Source organism: Haplochromis burtoni, unplaced genomic scaffold (genome assembly GCF_018398535.1).
Source record: "Haplochromis burtoni strain Fernald_Lab_line unplaced genomic scaffold, NCSU_Asbu1 Contig_1, whole genome shotgun sequence".
NCBI classification, from domain to species: domain Eukaryota; kingdom Metazoa; phylum Chordata; class Actinopteri; order Cichliformes; family Cichlidae; genus Haplochromis; species Haplochromis burtoni.
This window is the reverse complement of record NW_024582362.1, coordinates 5,761,005-5,783,620: the sequence shown is the minus strand read 5'-3', so window position 1 is coordinate 5,783,620 and position 22,616 is coordinate 5,761,005. Positions and strand designations below refer to the sequence as shown.

The window sequence follows — 22,616 nt, the reverse complement described above, 5'->3', positions numbered from 1 at the left end:
GCAAATATGCTTAAAGTGATTTAGTGATGAAGTGATTCAATTAGATAACCTAGCATCTAATCAAATTAGTGTAAACAAAGTCCAGAATGTCCAGTGTGTGTGTAAGAACCATATGTGTGGGTCAGTACTGTGTGGTGGTGTGATTGAGAGACCGTATAGCCTGCAGGAAGAAGCTCCTTCTCAGTCTCTCTGTGTTGGTCTTCAGGTAGCAGAATCGCTTTCCTGACCTCAACAGAGAGAACAGTCCATTGTTGGGATGGCTGAGGTCCTTCACGATCTTCCTGGCCTTGGTCCAGCACCACCTGCTGTAGATTGAGTCCAAGTCAGGGAGCTCAGAGCGGATGGTGCGCTCAGCTTTCCAGCTGCAAACTCTGCTTCAGGTCCCAAAGTCAAAAAATTAAGTTTAAAATCCAGGCATCCATGAAAACAGAATTCATGAAATTTAACTGAGTTAGAAGTTAGCAGGAAGTTAGCTCGCTAGTTTCCACCTAAACATAATAGACCATGTTCAGAATGAGGGAGTTGTGGAAAAATTAAAATGTACACCTGTGCTATAACTTCCAACATAAATGAAGACAGAAAACTAAACAGCAGTGACATTTGTAGGGTTACTGAAGTTGGACTAGCTGGCATATAATGATGTGCTACAAGATCGGTAGCTATGTTAGCATAATATAAACAGTGAAGGTGGAGGAGGAACGCTAACTTTTTTCCACTCAATAAATGCCCTTGCATGGCAGCATGCTGAAAACGGACCAAATTTCAGTTAGGAGAACAACATTGGTAATCAATCTACAATACAAGGTTAGTCATTAATTCACTGCTGCATGTAGTTACATCGTGAGGTTTTGAAAACTGAGCTTTAAAATGAATAGCGGTAATAAAAACTGAGAGAGGCTGACAGTAACCACTGCCTTTTTTAGGGCAGTGATCACTCAAATAGAACAAGATGTAAAGCATTAAAACATGTGAAAAACACAACAGCCTTAATAAATGCAGACTATTTTGGATCTGGAAGCAGAGTTTATACTGAAAAGGTATGTTCTTGTAGATAGATATATGGATAGACTGCCACACTGCCATTGTGTTTTCTAATTCGCAGGCGTAATAAGTTGACTTTTGCAAGCTTTTACCATTTACCTTTTTTGAAATTTTAGCAATTGATGACTATTAACACAAAGTGTAGAATTTACAGCAGAATAAAGAGATCAGATTCAATACGCAGATCTGATGATGATTTTTTTTTTATTATTTATTGTTATTGAAGTTTTTAAGCCCCAACTCTACACACCGCTAATTTGTCCGCCTGCTGAGGCCAGTCTGTCTGTATTTTCATGCATGTTGTCCCCCATCAACACTTTTCCGTAAGGCAAACTGGGCATATTGAACACCAGCATGGGATTCTTATGAAAGGAAGTGAACTGGGTAGGTGAATATGTAAATATGCAGACCCAAATTCACTTCTGTTTATCCATGTTTGGATTTTAACACGTATGTGCTAGAAGCTCTTCTCTCTCTTTCTCCCTCATGCCCTTGTCACAGCCCTCATCTTTTACTGCCAGTCAGAACATATTGTTTCTCAGCATGGCAGAGTTTAGGGCTGACAAAGGGGTGGAGGGCAGTGAAGGGAGTGATATGATAGGCTTCAGTTGCCAGATTGGTGGCAAATCATCTTTATGAGTAGACAAGGGGGGCCAGAGAGAGGCTCGTGATTTCTCCCCAACTTCCGTGGTGGAAAAAACTGAGAAAATACTGAAACCTAGTGATTCAATGATTGCTTGAATTCCGAAAAGCAGTGCAGGCATCCACAGTGGAGGAAATGACACCAGAGTGCATAGGTTTTATTATTTAGTACGTACGCATTTTCTTTCTGTGTTTGTTTCACATGTTTCTGGTAAAAGTTGTAGTAGACCTTTGAAACATGGAAAGCACGTGCAATTTCACATGCACCATAATAGTGTGTTGTGCAAACTTCAGTTTTGTGATATAATGAGACTTCTTTTATAACAAGACACACATGACAAATACAACCATTTTTTTGGTGTGTTGATTTTTATTGTTCTTATATATATTTTTTGGTCCAGAGGCAATTTCATGCATGGGGTATGATACAATTTTGGTGATATTGGGGAAGTGAGCTTGGGAACTTTTTAATGTTTTCTGCATGGAAGTATCTCTACACAGTATGTTCATGGCTGTCTAAAATATTACTCTGATGATTGTAAATTAGGGGATTAAAAAAACAGAGACAGCCAAATATTATATGATATATATTTTTTAAACCCAATTAGCTGTATTAATTACATATATAGACTTTTTTTTAACTACATCACATTAATTGTCTGACTTTTTTTTAAACACACCAAAAAACAAACAAACATTATTACATCAACACTGTCGACTAAATTAATTTCTGTGCTCATAACCAGTTAATTGGAATGAAGTTGTGTAACCGAGGGTATATACAAATTATTTTAGGTTCTGGACATGGTGGACTTTGCCAATAAACCCTTATTAGAACCGGCATGGCTTGGCAGCCAAACCCTGCAGCTTTCTTGGATGAATTGCAGCTACAGCCTGTTGGTTTCCAAAATACTTTAAACTGCATAATTGGTGTTATTGTGGAGTCTCACTCTCCCAGCTACCTGACGACTAGACTGTTTATTTTTTCCCGAATAAGCCAGACAAAATTTAAAATCTTTCAGAAACAGAACAAGTGTAACATATGTTCCAAACTAAGTTCCCCTAATATATTTTAGTATCTCATTGAAACCCCTTGCCTTTCATCTTTGACAAAAACAGCTTAGTTTCTCACCTTTCCCATAAAAGCAGTATTTTTAAACATGCCTCTTTGATATGCTCACAAACCAATAAACTGAATCCCACCATCTCACTGTAGCCATCATTGCATGATGATTTTTTAATGGCCTCTCCCACCTGTGGAACTATGCGAAATAATTCATAATCCTCTGTTGTAATGAGAGCAGTGTTATTGAAAAAAAAAAAGATAGGTGGACTGCATAATCTTCATTTTTTTTAATGTTTTAGATATTACTTACTAAGGTGCAAAGTTGTATTCAGAAATCTTTAATTAGGTAGTATATAAGGTACGATTATTGCAAGTAGTTTTTGCAACAATGCAACAAATTATGTATTTTACAGTTGGGAAGAAAAGTGTTGGTAACAAATTACATACTAATAAATGATTGTAAAAAATGTCCTTTATAACAAATAATGTGTATGCTATAAATTGAGTGATCGCAGTATACTTACCAATTATGATACATGTTTCTGTTTGCTTCATAGTGACAGCAACAAGTTCAACAAATTCCTTTTCATGAGCACTTGACCTGCACATGAAAAAATAATTTCAACAACACACAACGAGTGTACAGAAATCTAAATAAAGAAATAAATATGACAAATACAGTAGTTCCTGTTCTTTGCATAGTGAACACGAGTTGCAAATGGCTGTGACAGAAGCGTTCTTTTTGTTTGGGATTATGGTGAATTATTGGCCATATTTGCACCATCTACGCTCTAGCTGTTCAAATATGTGCTTTTCAAAGGCCAGCTGTCTCCTCACCACTAACTGTATGTGTTTCTATCACTTTATTTCTTTGATTGTTTTGTTCTATTAAGATACAAAGTAGGTCATTGCACATTCAATCAGTAGATTTGAATTTCTTTTCATACATACTGAGTTCTCCATTACTCAAAGAATCTAATAGGAAAGCAATCTAAGAGGAGTGTACTGTGAACACTAACTGCATGTGGACTAAATTAAAAATGATGATGCAAGCTTCCATTGTTATTTGGATTAAGTGTTCACCACATGAACCACCTCTGTGTGGAAACCACTCAAGCTTATTACATTGCAAAATACAGGTCATGCCTGAGGCCACATAAGATGAATGTAGTGACACACTATTTGTACTTTTCTGCCATTTATTCTCATTATTATGCTATTTTTTAACTTACCGTCGCATTTTCCATAAACAAATATCTGTGTCTGTCTCTCTTATTCTATCCATCTCTATAACCAAGCTCTCTTGAGTTTTAATCCACCATCCCTCTGTGCTCACACTCAGCTGCACACACCTGTGCACACCCTGACCCCCACTCTTATGCAGGTCGAGTGTATCAGTGAGAGACAGAGGGTTATGCTTCATGCAGCTCTGAGCAGATCAGCCCTGGCTGAGAGTTCACTGAATCAGGCAGGTATAACTGATCTGACCTGGCACCTTGTGGGCAGATCAAACAGCCAGGCGTATCGCCAGAGGGTGACAGCGAGAGACAAAAATGCAAAGTGTTGAAGGGTTGATTAAGTTGTTTGATACTAAAAGAGAAGCATACTTCTAACATCTCTTTTTTCTAAATGTTGCACCTTCTATCAGCAAATAAAAAGTCGATTTGAAACAAGAGAATTCTCAAATATTACTGCATATAAAACATAAATAAAGGAAAAAACAAAAGCACAAAATGAAATAGCCACTGTGTGGCAAAATAGACCAGACAAACTGTAACTTTAACACGTCACAGACGAGCATATGTTTGACTAAGTGGCATCCAGGTAACAAACACACTGGGAACAAGATGATGGTTTACTTCGCTCGTCTTTTCGTCAGTGACTGCTTCAGAAACAATTGTCTTCAAAAGAAGTATTATATGACTCAGAAAAACAATGGTATTTTAGGTATGCAAATACATGTTTATACAACCCAAGTAACAACTTCAAGAACCACTGATTACATCATGTTTAAGCGGGGGGTAGAGCGTATGAGTAGCTGCATGTAATGGCATGAATCTCTGTTTTTCACAGCAGTGAAGGGAAATGAGTAAAAAAAAAGTCTGATGTTATAGTGTTTGCAGGCCTACTGTGGTTTTTGGCTGTGCGGGTATGTATTTGCTTTTTCTCCCTGGCTTTAGGTACCACCCCTTGCAGCTGACTTGACAGAGCAATTAGGCTAGGAAGTATTTAAGCTCAGGGAGTGCCATTCTCTTTACAGCATGAGCTATGTGCTTGTGGCTCCTTCCTCCTGCTCTGTGGAGAGGAGTGTATTTTTGAGTGACTTTTGACTTGCTTCAGAGTTTCACTGTGTTTTTCTTTGTGTTTTGATTGTGACAGTGACTTGACCTCCTGTTTTAGTTTAATTATTAATAAAAATACTTTTATTATATTGACAGTGTTGTCTCCTATTGCCCTTTTACTGTTACTTACCCACATGTGTTGTTATGTTCCTAGGGAATATAACAGCTGTTCTCTCTCTATAACCCCTCAACATATGCATTGGCCATGCCACTTCACACCTTTTCGTAAATCTGCATCAAAAACATCAGAGGAGTTCAGCTGAGGGTGGTAACCTGTCACTACAGACCTCCCATAAAGTAGCTTGAGGCACCGTGGATTACCGGTAACACAGTGAATCAGTCATTGTGAGCACTCCTTTAATTAGTAGAATAAATAATTGATGAACCTATACAGCAAACCCACCAAAGGCTTATTGAGCTTTCTAGGTTGAGCTAACTGAATCTTGAATGACTGCGGAAAGTCCACGAAGTATTATTGGACATACTAAAAAAGGGAGCCTATGTTTTATACAACAAACTGACTGCAAAGATTTGATTGGGAGAGGGAACTGCTGCCAGATGATATCAGGACTTTTTGTGGCAGGAGTTGGAATGTAAAACGGGACACAGAGATACACTTTTTGTTCCAGAAAATGGTTATGTGAAGTATTTTTCATCAAATTGTCACACAGGTGAAATGTGGCTTTTGATACTCTAAAGTATTTGCTCAGACTAAATGTTGCAACACAAACATCATAAGATTTCATAAAGCATGCACTGATGTTTGGAATAGTTGGCGAATATAAATGTCTTCATTTAGTTTTAATTGTTATTAATGTTGGTCTTTGGTAACTCCAACACTGGTCAAACCCAAAGAATAATATCAGTTGTCTATAAATATTTTCTGTTTTATTGTTATATGCTCTGATGCATTCTGCTTTGTTTAAACGCTGGAACAGATTTTGTTTTTTGCAGCATTTCAAAAGTTATGTTAGATTTCAGTTGACAGATGCAAATGTGAAAATGAAAAGGTATATGTGCGTGTGTGTAAATCTCTGTCTTTATGTGAGGTAGCTTCATCCAAAACATCTCATTATGCGCTTGGTCTCTGCTCACATTGGCACAGGGTGCTAGATCCGTTGACAAAAATTGTTTGGTAATGGTTCCAAGACATGAAAAATGAATCTGGACCAAAAAAATTAGATTAACAGCTCAAGCAAAGTGCTGGCATGCCTGCTGGTGGTGGTTGGTAGTTGGAGGGTGGTCAGGAAAGGCAAGGGAAGGGAAGGTTGAAAATGAAATAAGCTGGACTGAAAGAGTAAAGCGCAAATGAGCAGCGTGAGCAGAGACTCTTTTTTTTTTTTAAAAATAGTTGTCTTCCAATGCGAAGACATTTTCGCCCTGTCACATATAAAAAATGCTGGAAGTCAGAAAAAGGGTGGACAGGACATGAATTAATAACGCTGGAGAGGCCTATAGGCATCTAGGCCTAGGTTAAGTGAATCAGATTATACATGTATGGTATAAACATTTCTTTACATGAGAGAAAAAGTTGGACAAAAGCAAGTAACCTTTTCCAAGAGCTTAGTTCAAAAACTGCACATTGATGCCAGCAAAAGCATTGAGACAGAGGGTTTCTTTTGAAAAACTGCATAAAAAACTGTCTTCGTCAAGTGAAAAGATTTATTGACATCTTATTTGCAATAAATATATTTTAGCAATAGAAAGTGACCGAGATTTAGCAATTTGTACCTGAGAGAAATTAATTTCTGTAAAAATACGATAACCCCTTCTTCTGTCTTTTTTTCAAAGAACAAATTTCATATTTAGAAAAGTTAGCACTTTGTCATAGAGAGTTAAATGGTCATTTTAATTCCCACTGTGGTAGCATGTGAACTGAAAGTGAATAGGCTCCCACCCTGAGGTCTAGATGATTGTTATTCACTCCACTGCCATCTGCTATTTCATGCCACAGGAATGTGGTGGCCCTGAGCACAAAGGCGCATAATGAGACTTTGTAGTGAATCCACTGAAATACAGGATGTGTAACGCACAACCAGATACACACTGAATGATCACAAAACTTTTACATATACATATATATATATAATCTGAATATTCTGAATGAAAATGTTGTGTCAGCTGGGGTTAAATTGGGCAGGAGCACACCAGAGCTCAGGCCTGGCTCTCGATGTTCAGATTCACCATGCTGGTGAAAACCAACTTGCATGCAACTCTTGATCTCTGCTCTTGGACACATCTCATGCTGAACAAACAGAAATTGATTCATACCAAATGACACACTTCTAGTACTGAAACTTTTGTCCCTTGCATACAGATTCTGCATATTCACGTGGTAGTTATCCTGTCATTAAGTGATGACGTGACGAATCCTACTTCCGGGCCTAAAGTAGTCTGCGTTTAATATGGCTTTTGTGTTGTTAACATGGTTAATGTGATGCATTTTCTTCTATTTAATCTCAAAAAGCTCCTAAAACAGTCAGTGATCACTGTTGACCTCCCTCGGCTTTTATTACCGCTAATCATTTATTTAAGCTCAGTTTTTAAAACCTTAGGATGTAACTACAGCCCAGCCCATGCAGCAGTATATGAATGACTAACCTCGTATTGTGGATGGATTATCTCAGTTGTTCTCCTGGCTGAAGTTTGGTCCTTTTACAGCATCCTGCCATGCGATTACATTTGTTCCTGACCACCGAGAACACTCACGTTAACTTTTATCGAGTGGAAAAAAGTTAGCTTGTTTATATTATGCTAACATAGCTGTGTCGCTAGCGGTCACGTAGCACATCATTATATACCAGCTAGCCAAACTTCAGTAACCCTACACTGCTGTTTAGTTTTCTGTCTTCATTTATGTTGGAAGTGATAACGAGCTGTACGTTTTAATTTGTTTCCAAAACCCCGCAGTCAGGACATGCTATATTGTATTTAGATAGAAGCTAGCGAGCTAACTTCCTGCTAACTTCTAACTCCGTTAAATGTCATAAATTCCGTTTTCATGGATGCCTGGATGTTAAACTCAATTGTTACACCTGTTAGAGCAGAACGCTGATCATTTTATTAAAGATGAAAGACTTTAGACAGTTTTTCAACTCTCAGTAATGCCATAGTGATCGTTTGATATATGGACCTGCAGCGGAGTTTAGGCCCAGACACGGCTAGTGACATCAGACTTAATGACCGGATAGAAATTAGATGCACTGTCATGTGTTCATATAGGCTAGAAGAACTAAAACTCACTAAAAAAGTGCTGAAAAGGCCTCTTATTTATTTTTAGTTGATTTAATTGTAGTATTTCTTCTTTTAAAATAATGTGACTTTGAGATGTCTCACAATGATTAGGAACTGGAACCATTGCCAACATGTATTCAGTGAAACCCTGTTCACTTTGGAATTTTATTTCACATCGAAGACACTGGCAAACGGTCGGAATAGCCATCTGTAATCCCAATTAGAACGGCCTATTCTATGCTGCAGAACATCTGTTTATTTTTGTCCTATAGCTCTTTGTGAAGCCCACTTGGGACCTGCTGTCATGAAATTCCAGGTGTACAGGACAGAATGCACATGAAGCTGCTTGCTAATTAGTCAATGGCCATTTAACTGTTTGTGAAACTTTTTCTCTGTGATGGCAGAATTTTTGAAAACACTGTTGGAATCAGAGTTGCTTTAATTTGCAACATTTGACCATAATTAGATTTTTGGGGGAGTTTTTTTAAACAGGGCAGTGGAGAGAAGATAGGACAGCAGAGAGAAAGACCAGTTGACTTGGTGTAAACAGCCTTAGGGCATATTCAGACTCGGGCCTCTGCATTAGCCTTATGGCATATGGGTCACCTCCTACCCAGTGTGTTAAACCAGTTATAAATAAAGTTGGTTAAGACCAGCTTGTGTTTAGTTACACTAGAAATCTAATATTACCTGCTGTTAATGGTAAGTTTACAGCAATATTTCTGTAGGCAATCAAGTGAAACAGTATTACTTTCCCAGCAAATTAGAAAACCTGCTGGGATCTCTCAGTACATGGGCATGGAGTAGATGGAGTCTATGCATACAAAGCTTCTGCTATTTTTGAATCAGCTCAGCCCATTATCTCAATGAGGAGGACAGCTTCTCCAAGACGGATATTGGGTATACTTGGCAAGAATTGGTAAGATGGGCTATATGAATTTATAAACATTACAACAGAGATTAGCTCCCTAAAGCAGTCTTCTACAGTCTTATTTCATTTAAGGCCACTGCCTCCAGTCCAGAGATACTTCATTAAATTGAAATATGAATTTGGAAAGAAATGGAAAACAGAAAGCAGAGACCCCTTCTGCTCCCAGCCAAACCGGAGGACAAAGGCTTGCACAGACAGAGGCTCTCACACTCACTGGCACTTTGGAGAGTCAGACTGCATCTCCATGCAGCTGTTGGCACTTTTGACAGCTTCCACTGTGTTCATGACATGGGTCCACAAAAAGCCCCCAGGTCCCCAAACTTCAGTATTCAGTGTTGTTGAGAGGACAGACTTGACAGCACAGTAGCAAAACTCCACACACAATGGTTTCACAGTCATTAAATAAAGATAGCAGAGTTTTCTGTAGTGTTTTTAACAGTCTGCTCAGCGGTCTAAAGAACACTGAATGTTCTTCACCGGTTTACTGACCCCATTGTTAAAACACATGCAAAAGGTGAAACTGGCAGGCCTTTTCAGCTCCATTTTCCCTTTGTTTTATCAGGTGAATTTCAGCATGCACTGTTAAGTCTTTGTGCTAAGTACTCGTGAACTGTTTCTTTCAAGAGCTTTTGCCTAAATGGCCAATGTGGCAGGTACAACACTTAGTCAAAGAGTTACATCATGGCAGCTGTCTCAGTTCCAAAATTCCATCTCTTGGCTTCTAAGATTTGTGATTCTATTCCAGCTAATCTTTAGGCTGTCATGAATTTTACCCCGGTTGGATTATGCTGGACTAGTGTCCAACTCCCTTTAGCTCCAAAGATGTGGCAGTGAAAGGGCCTTTGAACAGGCTGGCCAAACACTGTCTGTCTATGGCTTTGGTCCCAACTGGTAGCAGCCAGCTGACACATCTCTTGGTAGCTGTTTTTCTTCATCCTAGTTATTTACTTAACTGGAAATGTCACTAAGAAGGCTTTGGTATGTAGCCATTTTTTCTTCCTCATGTCCTGCCTTCATGTTATCTATCTCTCTTTTTACTCCCCCACACTGTCCCTATCTGTTTCGCCTCTCTTATCATTCTATCATGCATAAAACTATCTCTTCCTCTTGCACAGAGGAATAGGCTGACATTTGCACTTGGATATTGTAGTCATTTGCTTCCCCTAAAATACCTGAACTTACAGAGCCCTGCTATGCACTTGAGACCCAGGCAAATATCAGTGGCTATGACCTCTTTATTGAGTGCTGAACATATAACCATATGGTCTGTGTTCATCAATGGTCTTTTTTTTAAACACATTTTCACTAACCAGGCAACTGGTCTTACAGTAACCTCTTTTAGGATGTCACACATTATCCATCCAGTGTGAAAATTTATGTAATTTAGTTTATTTAATTTGCCACTATGCTTCCTATCTATTTTCCTGTATATCGTAAGGCTACATTATGTGTGCAGCAGCTGCGTCCTTTGAGGTATATCAGTAAATAATTGATGGGTATGAGTCTAGATCTCTTTCAAAGTTTAATTAGTTGCAAGGAAAACACAGAAGTTGCCCTTTCTCACACACATACCATACAATTTACCTGTGTATAACCCTGTGCTGTGATTTAATAATTGCAAAACAATAAATCAGGGCACTACTGTTGTTTTTACAGCTGCAATCCTTAAGGACTGAAAAATGAGAAAAGAGACAATGTAAGATTTATTGCCAGTAATTTCACAGCTACAGTATAACCTAAATTCTCTATTTATTTCAAGTTGAAACAATTTGTACGATATCAATGTTTCCTGATACAGCTAGTGCTGGTGTTGGCATTTCAAACAAGTTCACATGTACAGTGGATTCATTATGAATGATCAAATCGGATACAGTCTCCCATCATTTCTGTGCTTTTTTTCTCAAGTAAAAGCAATAAAAAAGACACTCAGTTCAGATAAGGACAAAGTATATTTACTGGCTTCTTTCCACACAAGTCACATATGGACGGAATGCAGCATTATGTAGAGCACTAAAGCCTCAGACAGGGCTTTAGAGTTCCTCTCAAATATGCCACTGTATATTGGCTTTATTACAAAAGCAGAAACTTTTCATTTTCTTTTCACTGCTATGTCCTTGGTTCTTTGTTGTCCCCCCCCAATAAACATGAATGAGCCCATCCTCATTCATATAATGTCACCGACTGTGGTGTTTTTGGTTTTTCAACCTGACTAAATGGCAAGTAAAAAGAAACCCGAACTGTAAAAACGAAGCAAAACTAAGGACAAAATAGAAAGCTTCCCAACAAGACGCGAGTTGCTCAAGAGGTCTTTCTTGACAGACTTCTGGCTAAGATCACATCTCACTGGCAGCCCTTTTTCTTCATTGTCGCCCTTCGAAAGAGGACTGCTTCTCAGTTGTTAATGCTGAAGCAACCAGTGCATCAAGTCTCCAGAGGACACCTTGCACTTACCCTTAAGACAGCTTTGAAAAAGCAGTAGTATTTGACACTCAAACGATGGAAATATTTGGCATAAACAATGCTAATTTTCAATGTGAAATATTATATAAGCCTACACAATGCAAACCTCCACCATGGGAGCTCCCTCGCCTAGCTTTATTTACTTTGTTTGCTTTGCCCTTTTTATACAGACTTTAAAAAGTTTGTAGTGCAGCAAAATTCAGATAAGTGTAGCACGTTAGATGCTTACTTTAATTACACAAACATTATGTAGGAGTAGGCCATGGATAATATTGATTTGCAAATAACAGGATAAGGATAACTTAGGCGTATTATATAATATTATAATGCAGTATATTTTTAACTAACTAAGCAGCTCATTCGCTGTCTCTTAACTATGCCTTCTAGATGAGCTTTAAAGCTGACACATTTTTGGTTCAGCTTGAAAGAAAGGCAGATGTGAAATGCAAAAGTAAAGTCTATAATGTGATCAATACTGTTTATACTGTTTACAATATTTTACTACTTTATTGTATAATGTTTTCAATACAAACAATAGCAGTAAGAAACACAGTTTTAGACAGCTCTATATAGCATTAATATTAGCATTACTAAACAGCAGATCAATCTGTTGAGCATGAAGGAGAGGTCAGACTTGATTTTTTAGACTGGTGGATATAAGATGGATTGTTAACATGACCCAGCTCTACACCCCTACAAAGTTTTATCTGAATTTATTCAAAAGTTTTTGAGTTATTGTGTTTACAGACAGAATGATATTCACACACACAAATACTATCAAAAACACAACTTCCCTGAAGGAGGTAATAATAATAATAAATGATGAACAAAACCATTAGTTGATTTACTTGCTCATTCTGTGTGTTAAAGATATACTCTGGGTTTCTTAAAATATTCAGCACTGGAATAAAATAGCCGATCAATACCGAAGCACTGGCGTTTCACTGAAGGAAAGCTACAGAGAGTCTAACATTGTCTGCATTTGAATGAGCCATTGTACATCTTTCAGTATAAAAAAGAAGAAAACTGCTACTGCAATTCCATCAACCACAAACAAATTTTTATTTTAACATGCAATATTAAAATTATTGTTGTTGTAGTTATCACCGGTCCCCTTGTGAATCAAAACAGCATGCTATGAAATTTCAACTGCGAGTAGAATCAGTGCCTGTGGAATGTTATGAAGCCAGTAGACATAAGGGGTGAATACATACATGAGTAATGCACATGGCAGGGGATACCTTTGGACTTGGGAATCAGCAACAACAGCAACAGCAACCACCAGAAATAAACTGCACACATAGAGATGCAAGGAAAATAAGAATTTGGCAGCTTTACCGAGGACCCAAATAAACAGATGCTAATTTTTTTGTTTAGCTGATTTAATGGAAATGTGGTGCAGTGTACTGTAATAGTGAAAACAGTGAGCGCAGCTTATGAGGTCAAATTGCGTTTAAGTCTAATCAATCACTTTGTAAACATAGCCACCAATTTTGCCTCGGGAGGTCTTGCCATTATCAAAATTAAAGACAGTTAAAGTTTCGTTTCATAGATCTTTGTGATGGCTGCGAATATTCAGGGTTCTGCTTTCAGAGGCAAACCGCATTTTCACCCGAGTTCTTTTTCACATATTTTAAGATATTTCCACATTACTGGTCAGGGTTGTTAATAGCTACTATATTATTAGTACTGTATATTAGAACCATCATTCTTCAACCAAGACAAGCCATTGTGGAAGCATGCAATCATTACCGTTTTCTGTATTTTTTTTTCTCTTTTCTACAAGGTTACTCATATACTACCAAACTGTTGGAGAGGTGGAGCACAGAGGAGGAAAAGAATCTCATGTTGAATCATGTTACTTTCTTTAAAATTGTGAAATAGAACATTGGCCTTGGTACAGGTTGACTTTCCACCTTTTCCACCTTTTTCATTTATTTAATTTTTTTTAGTATATATCTTCTGATCTCTAAAATCCGTACATGTATAGCGGTTTCTCCCCAGAAGAGAGTTTAGAGAGCCCTAAGGAAATAAGCGGAGGCACTGAAGAAATTCACTATATTTCTCACCACCTTGATTCCTTTAAAATCTACTTTCTCTCTATTAACTCGCCTCCTTCTTTCATTCCATTGCTGCCTCCTCTTCCAGCCTTTATTCAATGTATTCTGTTAGTGTGAGTGTGTGCGTGCGTGTGTGTTTGTGTGACCTACAAAGCCTGTTCATGTGCAGCTAGAGCAAGTCTTTGCCAACAAACCTATAGAAACACTCATTAGACGGAAGCTGCAGTAAAGCTGTTGTGTTCTCAAGTGTGTGAATGAAAATGAAGAATCATGAAGTGTATGACTGGATCTAAGCGCAAGTGTTTGTGCCTTTGTGTCAATCACTGCACAAACGGTTGAATATATGGATGCAGAACATTTGTCCAAAGCCGTGAAGGAGCTCTCGTGTGTATTTGTTGTGTGATAGAGGATCCTATTATCATTAATTAGGGTGCAAGAATAAATTTGGAGACTCTTGAGCATGACCCAAAGATTTCTTGTAATTTCATGACCAGATGCTGCTGCACGAGAGCTGCACCTGTGGAACAGCTGCAAAAGGAGATAAGCAGGAACACATCACTAGCTGTTCTGGCATGGGTTGCAGCTGGTGACACGGGCTCACCTGAGTCATTTTAAAAGAATCGTACCTCCTCACACAGTATGCAAACAGACTTTTTAAATCCCGCTGCCTGAAACCACGTCGTTGCCCTTCTCTCCCATTCTATGATGCTGAGTCAGACGCCTGACAGTTGCAAGTGGACTTTGCTAATATTCCAGGGTGACATGAATGTGCCAGAAATGTCATTACTTTTTATAAAGGAGAACCTTGATGTCTCTGTGCATATCCACCTGCCAAAGCAGGCAGCAAAAGCAAAAATGTGGAGCTCTTTCAGACCACAAGGGAGGCTTTCCAAAGAGAGATGCACACTTGCATGCAAGCATACAAAAGGACACACCCACACACATTGTCACGATTAGATATTTTCCATTCTCTATGAGCCCACCTGTAACACAAACTCTTTGAGACTTTCACCAGATGTAGTCTACTGTACACACACATGCGTGATCTGTCTATGCACATTCACAGAAGGAGAAACAACACTCTTTTCTAAATTTGACTGTCCCTCATACATACTCAGACTCTGTGCGCACACACACACGTAGTGGGACATGACAGAGAGCTAGTGACTGTGCCTACCTGACCTGACAGACCATTCACAAGTTCTCTCTGCGTGGAACCTAATGTACTGGAAGAGGGGAGGGTGTTTGTGTGGATAAGAGAGTGAAAGGGGCGGATTGAGAGAAAAGAGAGGGAAGAGACTTAATCACTGTGTGCATGTGAGGAATATTCAGTATTTCTTTCCTTTGATTTCTGCTGTGTTTGTGTGTTTCATATGTATTCCTCTGCCGTCACGTTCTTTGTTTTCTCTTGAGAGCACTAGCAGAATGTTAGCTTGAAAGTGAGGTTATGAGGAGCACCGCCGTGGTGGTCTTTCAGATAATTTTCTTCACAGCAACCCCAATGAAACTAAAATTTAAATGAAAGAAGTTGAAATTTATATCTGTTTGCAGAAAAATCAATCCTAAAATTTCATCATAGTCATTTAAAAATGCCTACTTCGTACTTCAAATTTCAGAAGTGAACAAATGCAGAATAAATGTGTGTAGGGTTTAACCTCGGGCTGGGGCAATTCATTTTAGCCACTTGTATTTCTCCTCTGTTTTGATTGTTTGTTTGGTTTTTTAAATCAGCTTTGCATCTGCATTTAGTTACCAGGCCAGATTGCCTGTTAAGGTGGATATTTTTGCAATGTGTTCGTGAATTTGCCAAATTGGTTTGACTAAGTTGAGATTTTCTCATAGAATTACAGTTAAATAGGATTTAAAATGACCAACAACTACTTAATGTATTTTCTATGCATGAAAAAGTGTGTATGTAAAGCAAAAAAACACAGCTCTTTATCATATCCTCTGTTTTCTTCCAACGTCCTCTTCTGTTTCTCACTCCTTCTGTTTTAATATGCGTTCTTTCTCTCTACAGAAAAGTGTGATGAGGCTCTTGCCTCTCCTCTGCCTCACACAGCCTTCACCAGCTCGTCTGTCTTCTCCAGTGGATATGCACCTGGATATGCCAAGCTCAACAGGAGAGGAGGTATACAAACACACACAGACATACGCGCATGCGGACACACACATGCGGACAAGCCTACAGATGGCCATGTACTCACACATATATGCATTCTGTTGGAGGGCTCTGCTTACATGCAGTGTAGACAGAGATAAAAGTAAATACCTAATTCAGGTACATGTACATACAGCCTTATGGATGATTTTAGAGATGACACACTGTGAGATAAACATTCAAGCCTTCATCGAGCGACACACTTCTCAGTGCTGCACAGCTGCTCTCACCACCTTCCTCCTCTTTTTCTCTTTTCTTTCTTTCTACTTCTTTATATTTCTTCTCCTCTCATGCCCTCCCTCTCTTGGCTTCAATCATTATCTCAGTGACTCAGACTGAAGCTCATTTCCACATCAGTCCACAGCAAAGACAGATAGGGACAGACAATTACACCCCTCCGTGTTTATACAATTAATAATTCATACTTTCCCATCTAATATAGCCGCACTACAGCTGAGGCAACAACTCTGACATATAAAAGCAAGGTAATCTGGTATGTTTAATCATACCAATAGAATTATTTCTACTAAACGGGACTGCAGCTCCTGTAATGACACCCACCAACAACCGATTAAGGAAATAGGGAAGGAAACAATGAAAAAATGAAAAACAATTTCTCAAAAGGATACGGAAAGGATGGTAAAAATACAGTTTAGCATTCTTCCCACCAACACATTTTCTTTTCCTCTCCTGGAGGATAGCGGTCCTTGGAGAGCATGTAATGGATAAAGTGTATATATTCAGTTTATTTTTGTAAAAGCTTAAGTAATACTTGAATGAAAATAGCTGTAGTGTGCATTTTTGTGAAATTTACTTGCGCAGAGTGATGTTAGAGTGACGTCTTTTATAAGTCAGTTTTGGATGCACAATTCTGGTCCACCGAAGGGGTTGTTTGTGTAACGCCAGACGGCGTCTTTTTAGCGACGTCTATTATACTTCTAGTGTTGACGTCTGTAAGACCTTTGGGTAGGGACTATTTATGGTCCAAATGTGGTTGTTGTGGACGTCTTTTAAATGTCAAACTTGTAAGACTAATTTCAGATGTCATTTTTATAATGCTTCTGATTGTATAGGCTCTGTAGTCCCATGTTTCCAGAGGGTGGAGGGCGTATTATCTGTACAGAAACAGTTATGTTTAAAAGGATGCAGAGTGATTAGCAGACATCTCCAAGATGGTGCGGGCTCCTGAGCTAAAGCAAAAGTGAGCAGCTGCGTGGTGGATTTCGAGCAGAAATGTCATCTGTGCATTGACAAAGACTGTCAGGCAAATAGTCCAGTTCATAAATACACACTTTTTGTATTTTACATCTCCCAGAGCAGGCCACTTCACAAACACACTAGTTTCGTCTTACACAGCTCTTCACAATAAAACAGGATACTAACCTCTCTAAAATAAAAACAAACGGTATTTAATGCAAATACTTTTTTTAAACTTATTAAACACATTTTACTCCTTTTAAAATGAATACCAAAAATTTTATAAATACTTTAACCATTATTACTTCATTTACATTTCAACATGGATTTTAACATGGATTTTAATGTTTTTAATATTTAAAAAAATAAAAGTTTTAACCTAGTTACAAATAAATAAGGTGATTAATTAAAATAAATAAACTAGTTAAAGAAAAACAGGGAAATTTAAAATAACAAACAAAACAAAAAAAAAACATGCGCTAAATAAATTAGTAGGTCAACACATAATAAAGCATCTTTGTTGATAAATAATCTGTATTCATATGTATCATGTTGAGAGAAACAATGTTGATATTTGTAAATAAAAAAAAACATTACATTTATTAATCATGTAAATTTCCTGCACAAGTCATAGACATCTACATGACGTCCAAAAGATTACCCTGTCGAAAGTTCAAATGTTGAATATCATATTGATTTTGGGAGACACTATTTCTACTTTTAAGATTAGGCTTAAAACTTTCCTTTTTCTAAAGCATATAGTTAGGGATGGATCAGGTGACCCTGAATCCTCCCTTAGTTATGCTGCAATAGTCTGCTGGGGGATTCCCATGATGCATTTTGTATTTCTTCTTCAGTCACCTTTCTCACTCACTATGGGTTAACAGCCCTCTCTGCATTGAATCATACTTGTTATTAATCTCTGGCTCTCTTCCACAGCATGTTTTTTGTCATGTCTTCCTTCTCTCTTCCTAACCTGTCGTGGCAGATGGCCGTCCCTCCCTGAGCCTGGTTCTGTCAGAAGTTTCTTCCTGTTAAAAGGGAGTTTTTCGTTCCACTGTCGCCAAAGTGCTTGCTGATAGGGGGTCATTTGATTGTTGGGTTTTTCTCTGTATGTATTATTGTAGGGTCTATCTTCGGATATGAAACACCTTGATGAGATTCTCTAAGGTATAGTAGCTGATGACGGTCAAGGATTCCTCTGGAAATCAGTTTGGATGTGAACGTTATAATTTCAAGACAGATTTACTTAACTTTAAAATAGTATAATTAAACATTTATAATGCAAACTGCATTAACTGTTGATGTGCGCCAACCTTCAAAATATGACATTTGTAACAGTTGTTAAAGTAAGAAGTAAAATGTATTTGCATAGCGCTTCAATAGACAAGAAAGCAGTCATGAAATATTTTACAGAGGTATCAATTAAAAAAAGAAAACAGCTGATATGTGTTTAAAATGATCTCACATGAAGCAGGTGAAACAACACAGAATTCAAAACACCCAAATGCTTGTCTAAATAGATGTCTTTTCACCTGTTGTTGAAAGCATGTCACAGAGACAAGCGATGATATCAAAACATGCTGTACAGTTTCTGTGTTTTAGCTGTAGATAGTCTCCCTTCGCTCTATCATTTTGACTTGCATTTAGATGCAAGCAGCTACATTTGACAGCCAAATGTACTGTTATTGGCATGAATATGTGCTCTTCCAGTGCTATGAAACAGGAAGACACAAAATCGATATTAGCCTAGAACCTCACTTTTTGGCAAAGCTTCATTTTTCACATCAGGAGTCCTTGGCATATTGAGCCACCATTGTGATTAACAACAAACAGTTTCCATCAGCTGCTGACTTTGTGTTAAATGTGCCAAGATTATATTGAGTTAAAAGTGATCAGTGGCTAAAACTACCAAGTAATCATCACTCTGTAAGCATGGAGACCACAAAGTGGCAGAATTGCAAAGGAAATTGTATTTGCTATGAACGTATGTCTGTTTGTTTGTTTGTTGCCATCTAAGAAAAGCATCCAGTGAGAAATTGGTTTGATTGTGAATGAAAATGGTCAAATCAGTATTGATTTCCTAAAGGTCATACATGAAAATGAAAACTGGCAGCAACGTGGAGACCAAAGACCAGGAAATGTTAATGAAATTAGGCAAATATCAACAGTGGTAGGGAGTAATTGTTGCTTATGCAAAGAAGGTGGGCACAAGCGATTAAGTCATCTACCAGTAGGAGTAAAGAGTAATGTTGACTGAGATATGGCAGCGTGAGAAAGGGAAGGGAAGGCATATCAGTATTCACAACTAGGGATGGGTACCGGTGTCCGGTCCGGTTCTGACATAAACGGTAGTAACCAGACCGAAAAGCAGCGCACATTTCGGTGCTTTATTTCGGTGCTTTTTTTTCCTGAGCTGTGATACACTTCTAGCCAATCATTTTACGTTTCCGAGGATAGTAGGCGGGGCCAGGTACGTACGTTCTGTTAGAGCAGAGCTACAGATTAAAAATGTCCAAGGCGAAGCGGTCAAAAGTCTGGCTGTACTTCACAGCAAAATATGCAAACTCAGCAGCCTGCAACAAGTGCTTTAAGCTGATACTGTGATACTGTCAAAGGAGGTAACACCAAGAATCCGATTAAACAGCTGGCGACGCATAGCGTTTTTTTTAAAAGCCGAGAAATGCGCCGTATTTGATAGCTTGCTGCGAGACCTCACACCGTGCACGTCGGGTGGGTTGCCAGTTATCGGACCCGGAGCAACATCCCCCAAAAACCCGAAGAATAGAGTCCTGGCCCCTAGCCCTGCCAGTGTAGCAGAAATGATGACGGATGATGATGGCAGCAGCAGCCGTTCTTCTCTGCATGAGTAGCTTCATGTTGTTCGTGTGTAATTTACGTTGAGTAGGCTAACCACGTTATTACATTAATGCATGTAAGGTGAACTAGCAAACATCATCATAGCTACATGCTGCTGTCTTCTTGTTTGATGGCAGATACTCCCTTCACCCTGGCCAAAAAGGCTAAAATGACCAAAGAAAAAGTGGAAAACAGTTAAACATGAGAGGGTTTTAAGTTTGTGTTTTTTCCATTGTTTAAGCACTGCTTCCAGCCAAGAGTGATGCCATATATGCCACATAGCTGCAGAAAAGGCTAACATTGTTATCTTTTTACAAAAAAAACAGCTGAACATGAGAGGTTTTTGGACAAGTTTTGTGTTCTCCATTCTTTAAGCACCGGTTCGAGCACCGTTTAAGCACCGGCACCGTTTCAAAAGTACCGATTTGGCACCGGTATCGGATAAAACCTAAACGATACCCATCCCTATTCACAACACTAGAGACATAATGCACAAATACAAACCCTAACCCCCCAAAAATATACATATTCAAGCAAAGATGCATGAGAGTCATCCATATTGCACATATTCTTAGAATTACAGTGATTTTCTTTACAGACAAAACATGCACTGAATGAGAAAACAAGCGAAAAACCAATTTAGCTTCTACATGACTCATGCTCACATTTACAGAAACCCTGTGAGGCATGACAAAAACAAGTCCACACATTAAACACTCGCACTTTCACTGGAACACAAACATTTCAAAGCACTTGTATTGACAAAAACAGGACGGCACTACACATTTACACATATTATAAGGAGGGGTTCCTTCAAGCCGTTACATTTGGCAGCCAAATTTGCCGTCAGTGACATGAGTATGTGCTGATAATCCAATCTACTCCAATCTCCCAGTGCCATGGAACAGCAGAGGCACAAAATCAATGGGACACACCAATCATCTTAAGCTAAGCACATTGGGCTGTGAACGCTGACAGCTATTAGAGTTTTAGGTTATAGTGATGTGCGCGTCGGGTGTGTGCATCCAATTTTCGATGCACAGTCCTGTAGATGTGTGTGTGAATGAGAGATGGAGTTAGATGGTGCCATAGTGATTTTCCAGCAGGCAGCTATCTTGTGTAAGCCTGCCAGTTACCAGGATCCTGGTGGTCATTCCTACTTTGCTTTTTCATTTTAAGATGACACATTTTATTAGTTTTTTATAGGCACAGTATGTATTTGTGTGCCTTTATGTACAAAATGACTAAACATGAATGGGCTTGTGAACATTGCTGTATTCTTAATTGTTCCATTATAGTGCTAGACCATTTTTTTTACTTAACTTATAAAACAGAGTCACTTAAGATCCTTTAATTAACACATTATGTTATTAACAAAATTGCATCTTATTTAAACCAGAAAAGATTGACTGTTAACAGCTTTAGTCCATTTTTCTTAGAAATGTATTATTAGATGTGGCGTGATGCTAGATTTGTTTTGTATTTCTACTTTCTTTTTTTTTTTGCAGTTACATAAATCAAGCAGGGACAGTTCTGCCTCTGCATTCTAAAAACAGTCAGAAAAGACTGTTTTGTCTTTCTTTTGTTAACACTTACACAGCACCTTCCTCCTCAATTATTTAGCATTGACACAGTGCTTTTATCTGTATCTAAGCACTTCTATCTAACATTCACACACTCACACTTGGATGGATGGATCGGGGCAACCTGGGTGTCAGTATCTTGCCCAAGGATACTTAGACACATGGACAGGAGGATCTGGAGCTCAATCCCCCAGCTTTCCCATTGGTAGACAAGAAATATACGCAGCACCTGAGCCACAGCCTCCTCCTTTGCCAGTCTTCTTTTAATTTGCAATTTCTGCGTCTCACCATTTTATCTCACATTTACCTCCCTCCATCTTTTCCCTTTTTCAACCTCCAACATTCCTGCCGTTGTTATCTCTCTCATTTCCCCTAATAGTCTTGACTTTCTCTCTCTCTCACCATCACCCCTCACCCTCTCCCAAATGTCCATGCTCCCACCCCCCAACTGTCTCCCTTTAGTGTTAGTTAATGTGCCAGGCCCTGTGAAACTCAAGGACGTCAGACAAACGAAAAGGTGAACCAGCTTCTCTTGCAGCCAAAAACCTTTTGGTCTAGATAGACAAGTGCGGGGGGAAAAAGAGACAGGTAGACATGAAGAAAGACCAGATGACAGCTAATGAAGTGTAGAAAAAGAAAAGTTCTTCACATCTCTTCAGCTCTAAGATTTCAACCACATACATGTTTGAAAAAGGTCACAAAACACTTTAAAGACTGACTACTCGTTTGATAAAATATTAAACAGTTGTAAAATACAGTGTGCATTCATTTTATTTGAAAGTGCTGGAGTAACCCTTGTAAAACATGTGTGACCCTGAATAATAAAATGGTCAAAATCAGAGCCCAGCCCATAGCTGCTGCTATGCATCAAGCATCTACACTATCTGTGATGCAACTCATATCAAATCTTTTTGCAGACCATGCTTGCTTAACACCCCCGTCTGTCTTGTTTAAAGTTTCATCTGAAGAAAATGACTTTTTATTTCAAATTCGTTGTGCCCAAGGTTAACTTGGAATGAGGTCAGTAAAAGTTTTCTCAT

At 38.5% G+C, this 22,616-nt stretch overlaps 1 protein-coding gene across 2 annotated transcripts in view; it reads left to right on the top strand.

Moving 5' to 3' along the window:
• The window catches only part of cntnap2a (contactin associated protein 2a), a 385,507-nt gene that overhangs the window by 139,567 nt on the left and 223,324 nt on the right, over window positions 1–22,616 (top strand). For both annotated transcript variants that reach the window (XM_005912066.2, XM_005912065.2), the window contains exon 2: window positions 15,797–15,907. In XM_005912066.2, the coding sequence (XP_005912128.1) occupies window positions 15,797–15,907 (111 nt within the window). The remainder of the gene's footprint in view (window positions 1–15,796; window positions 15,908–22,616) is intronic.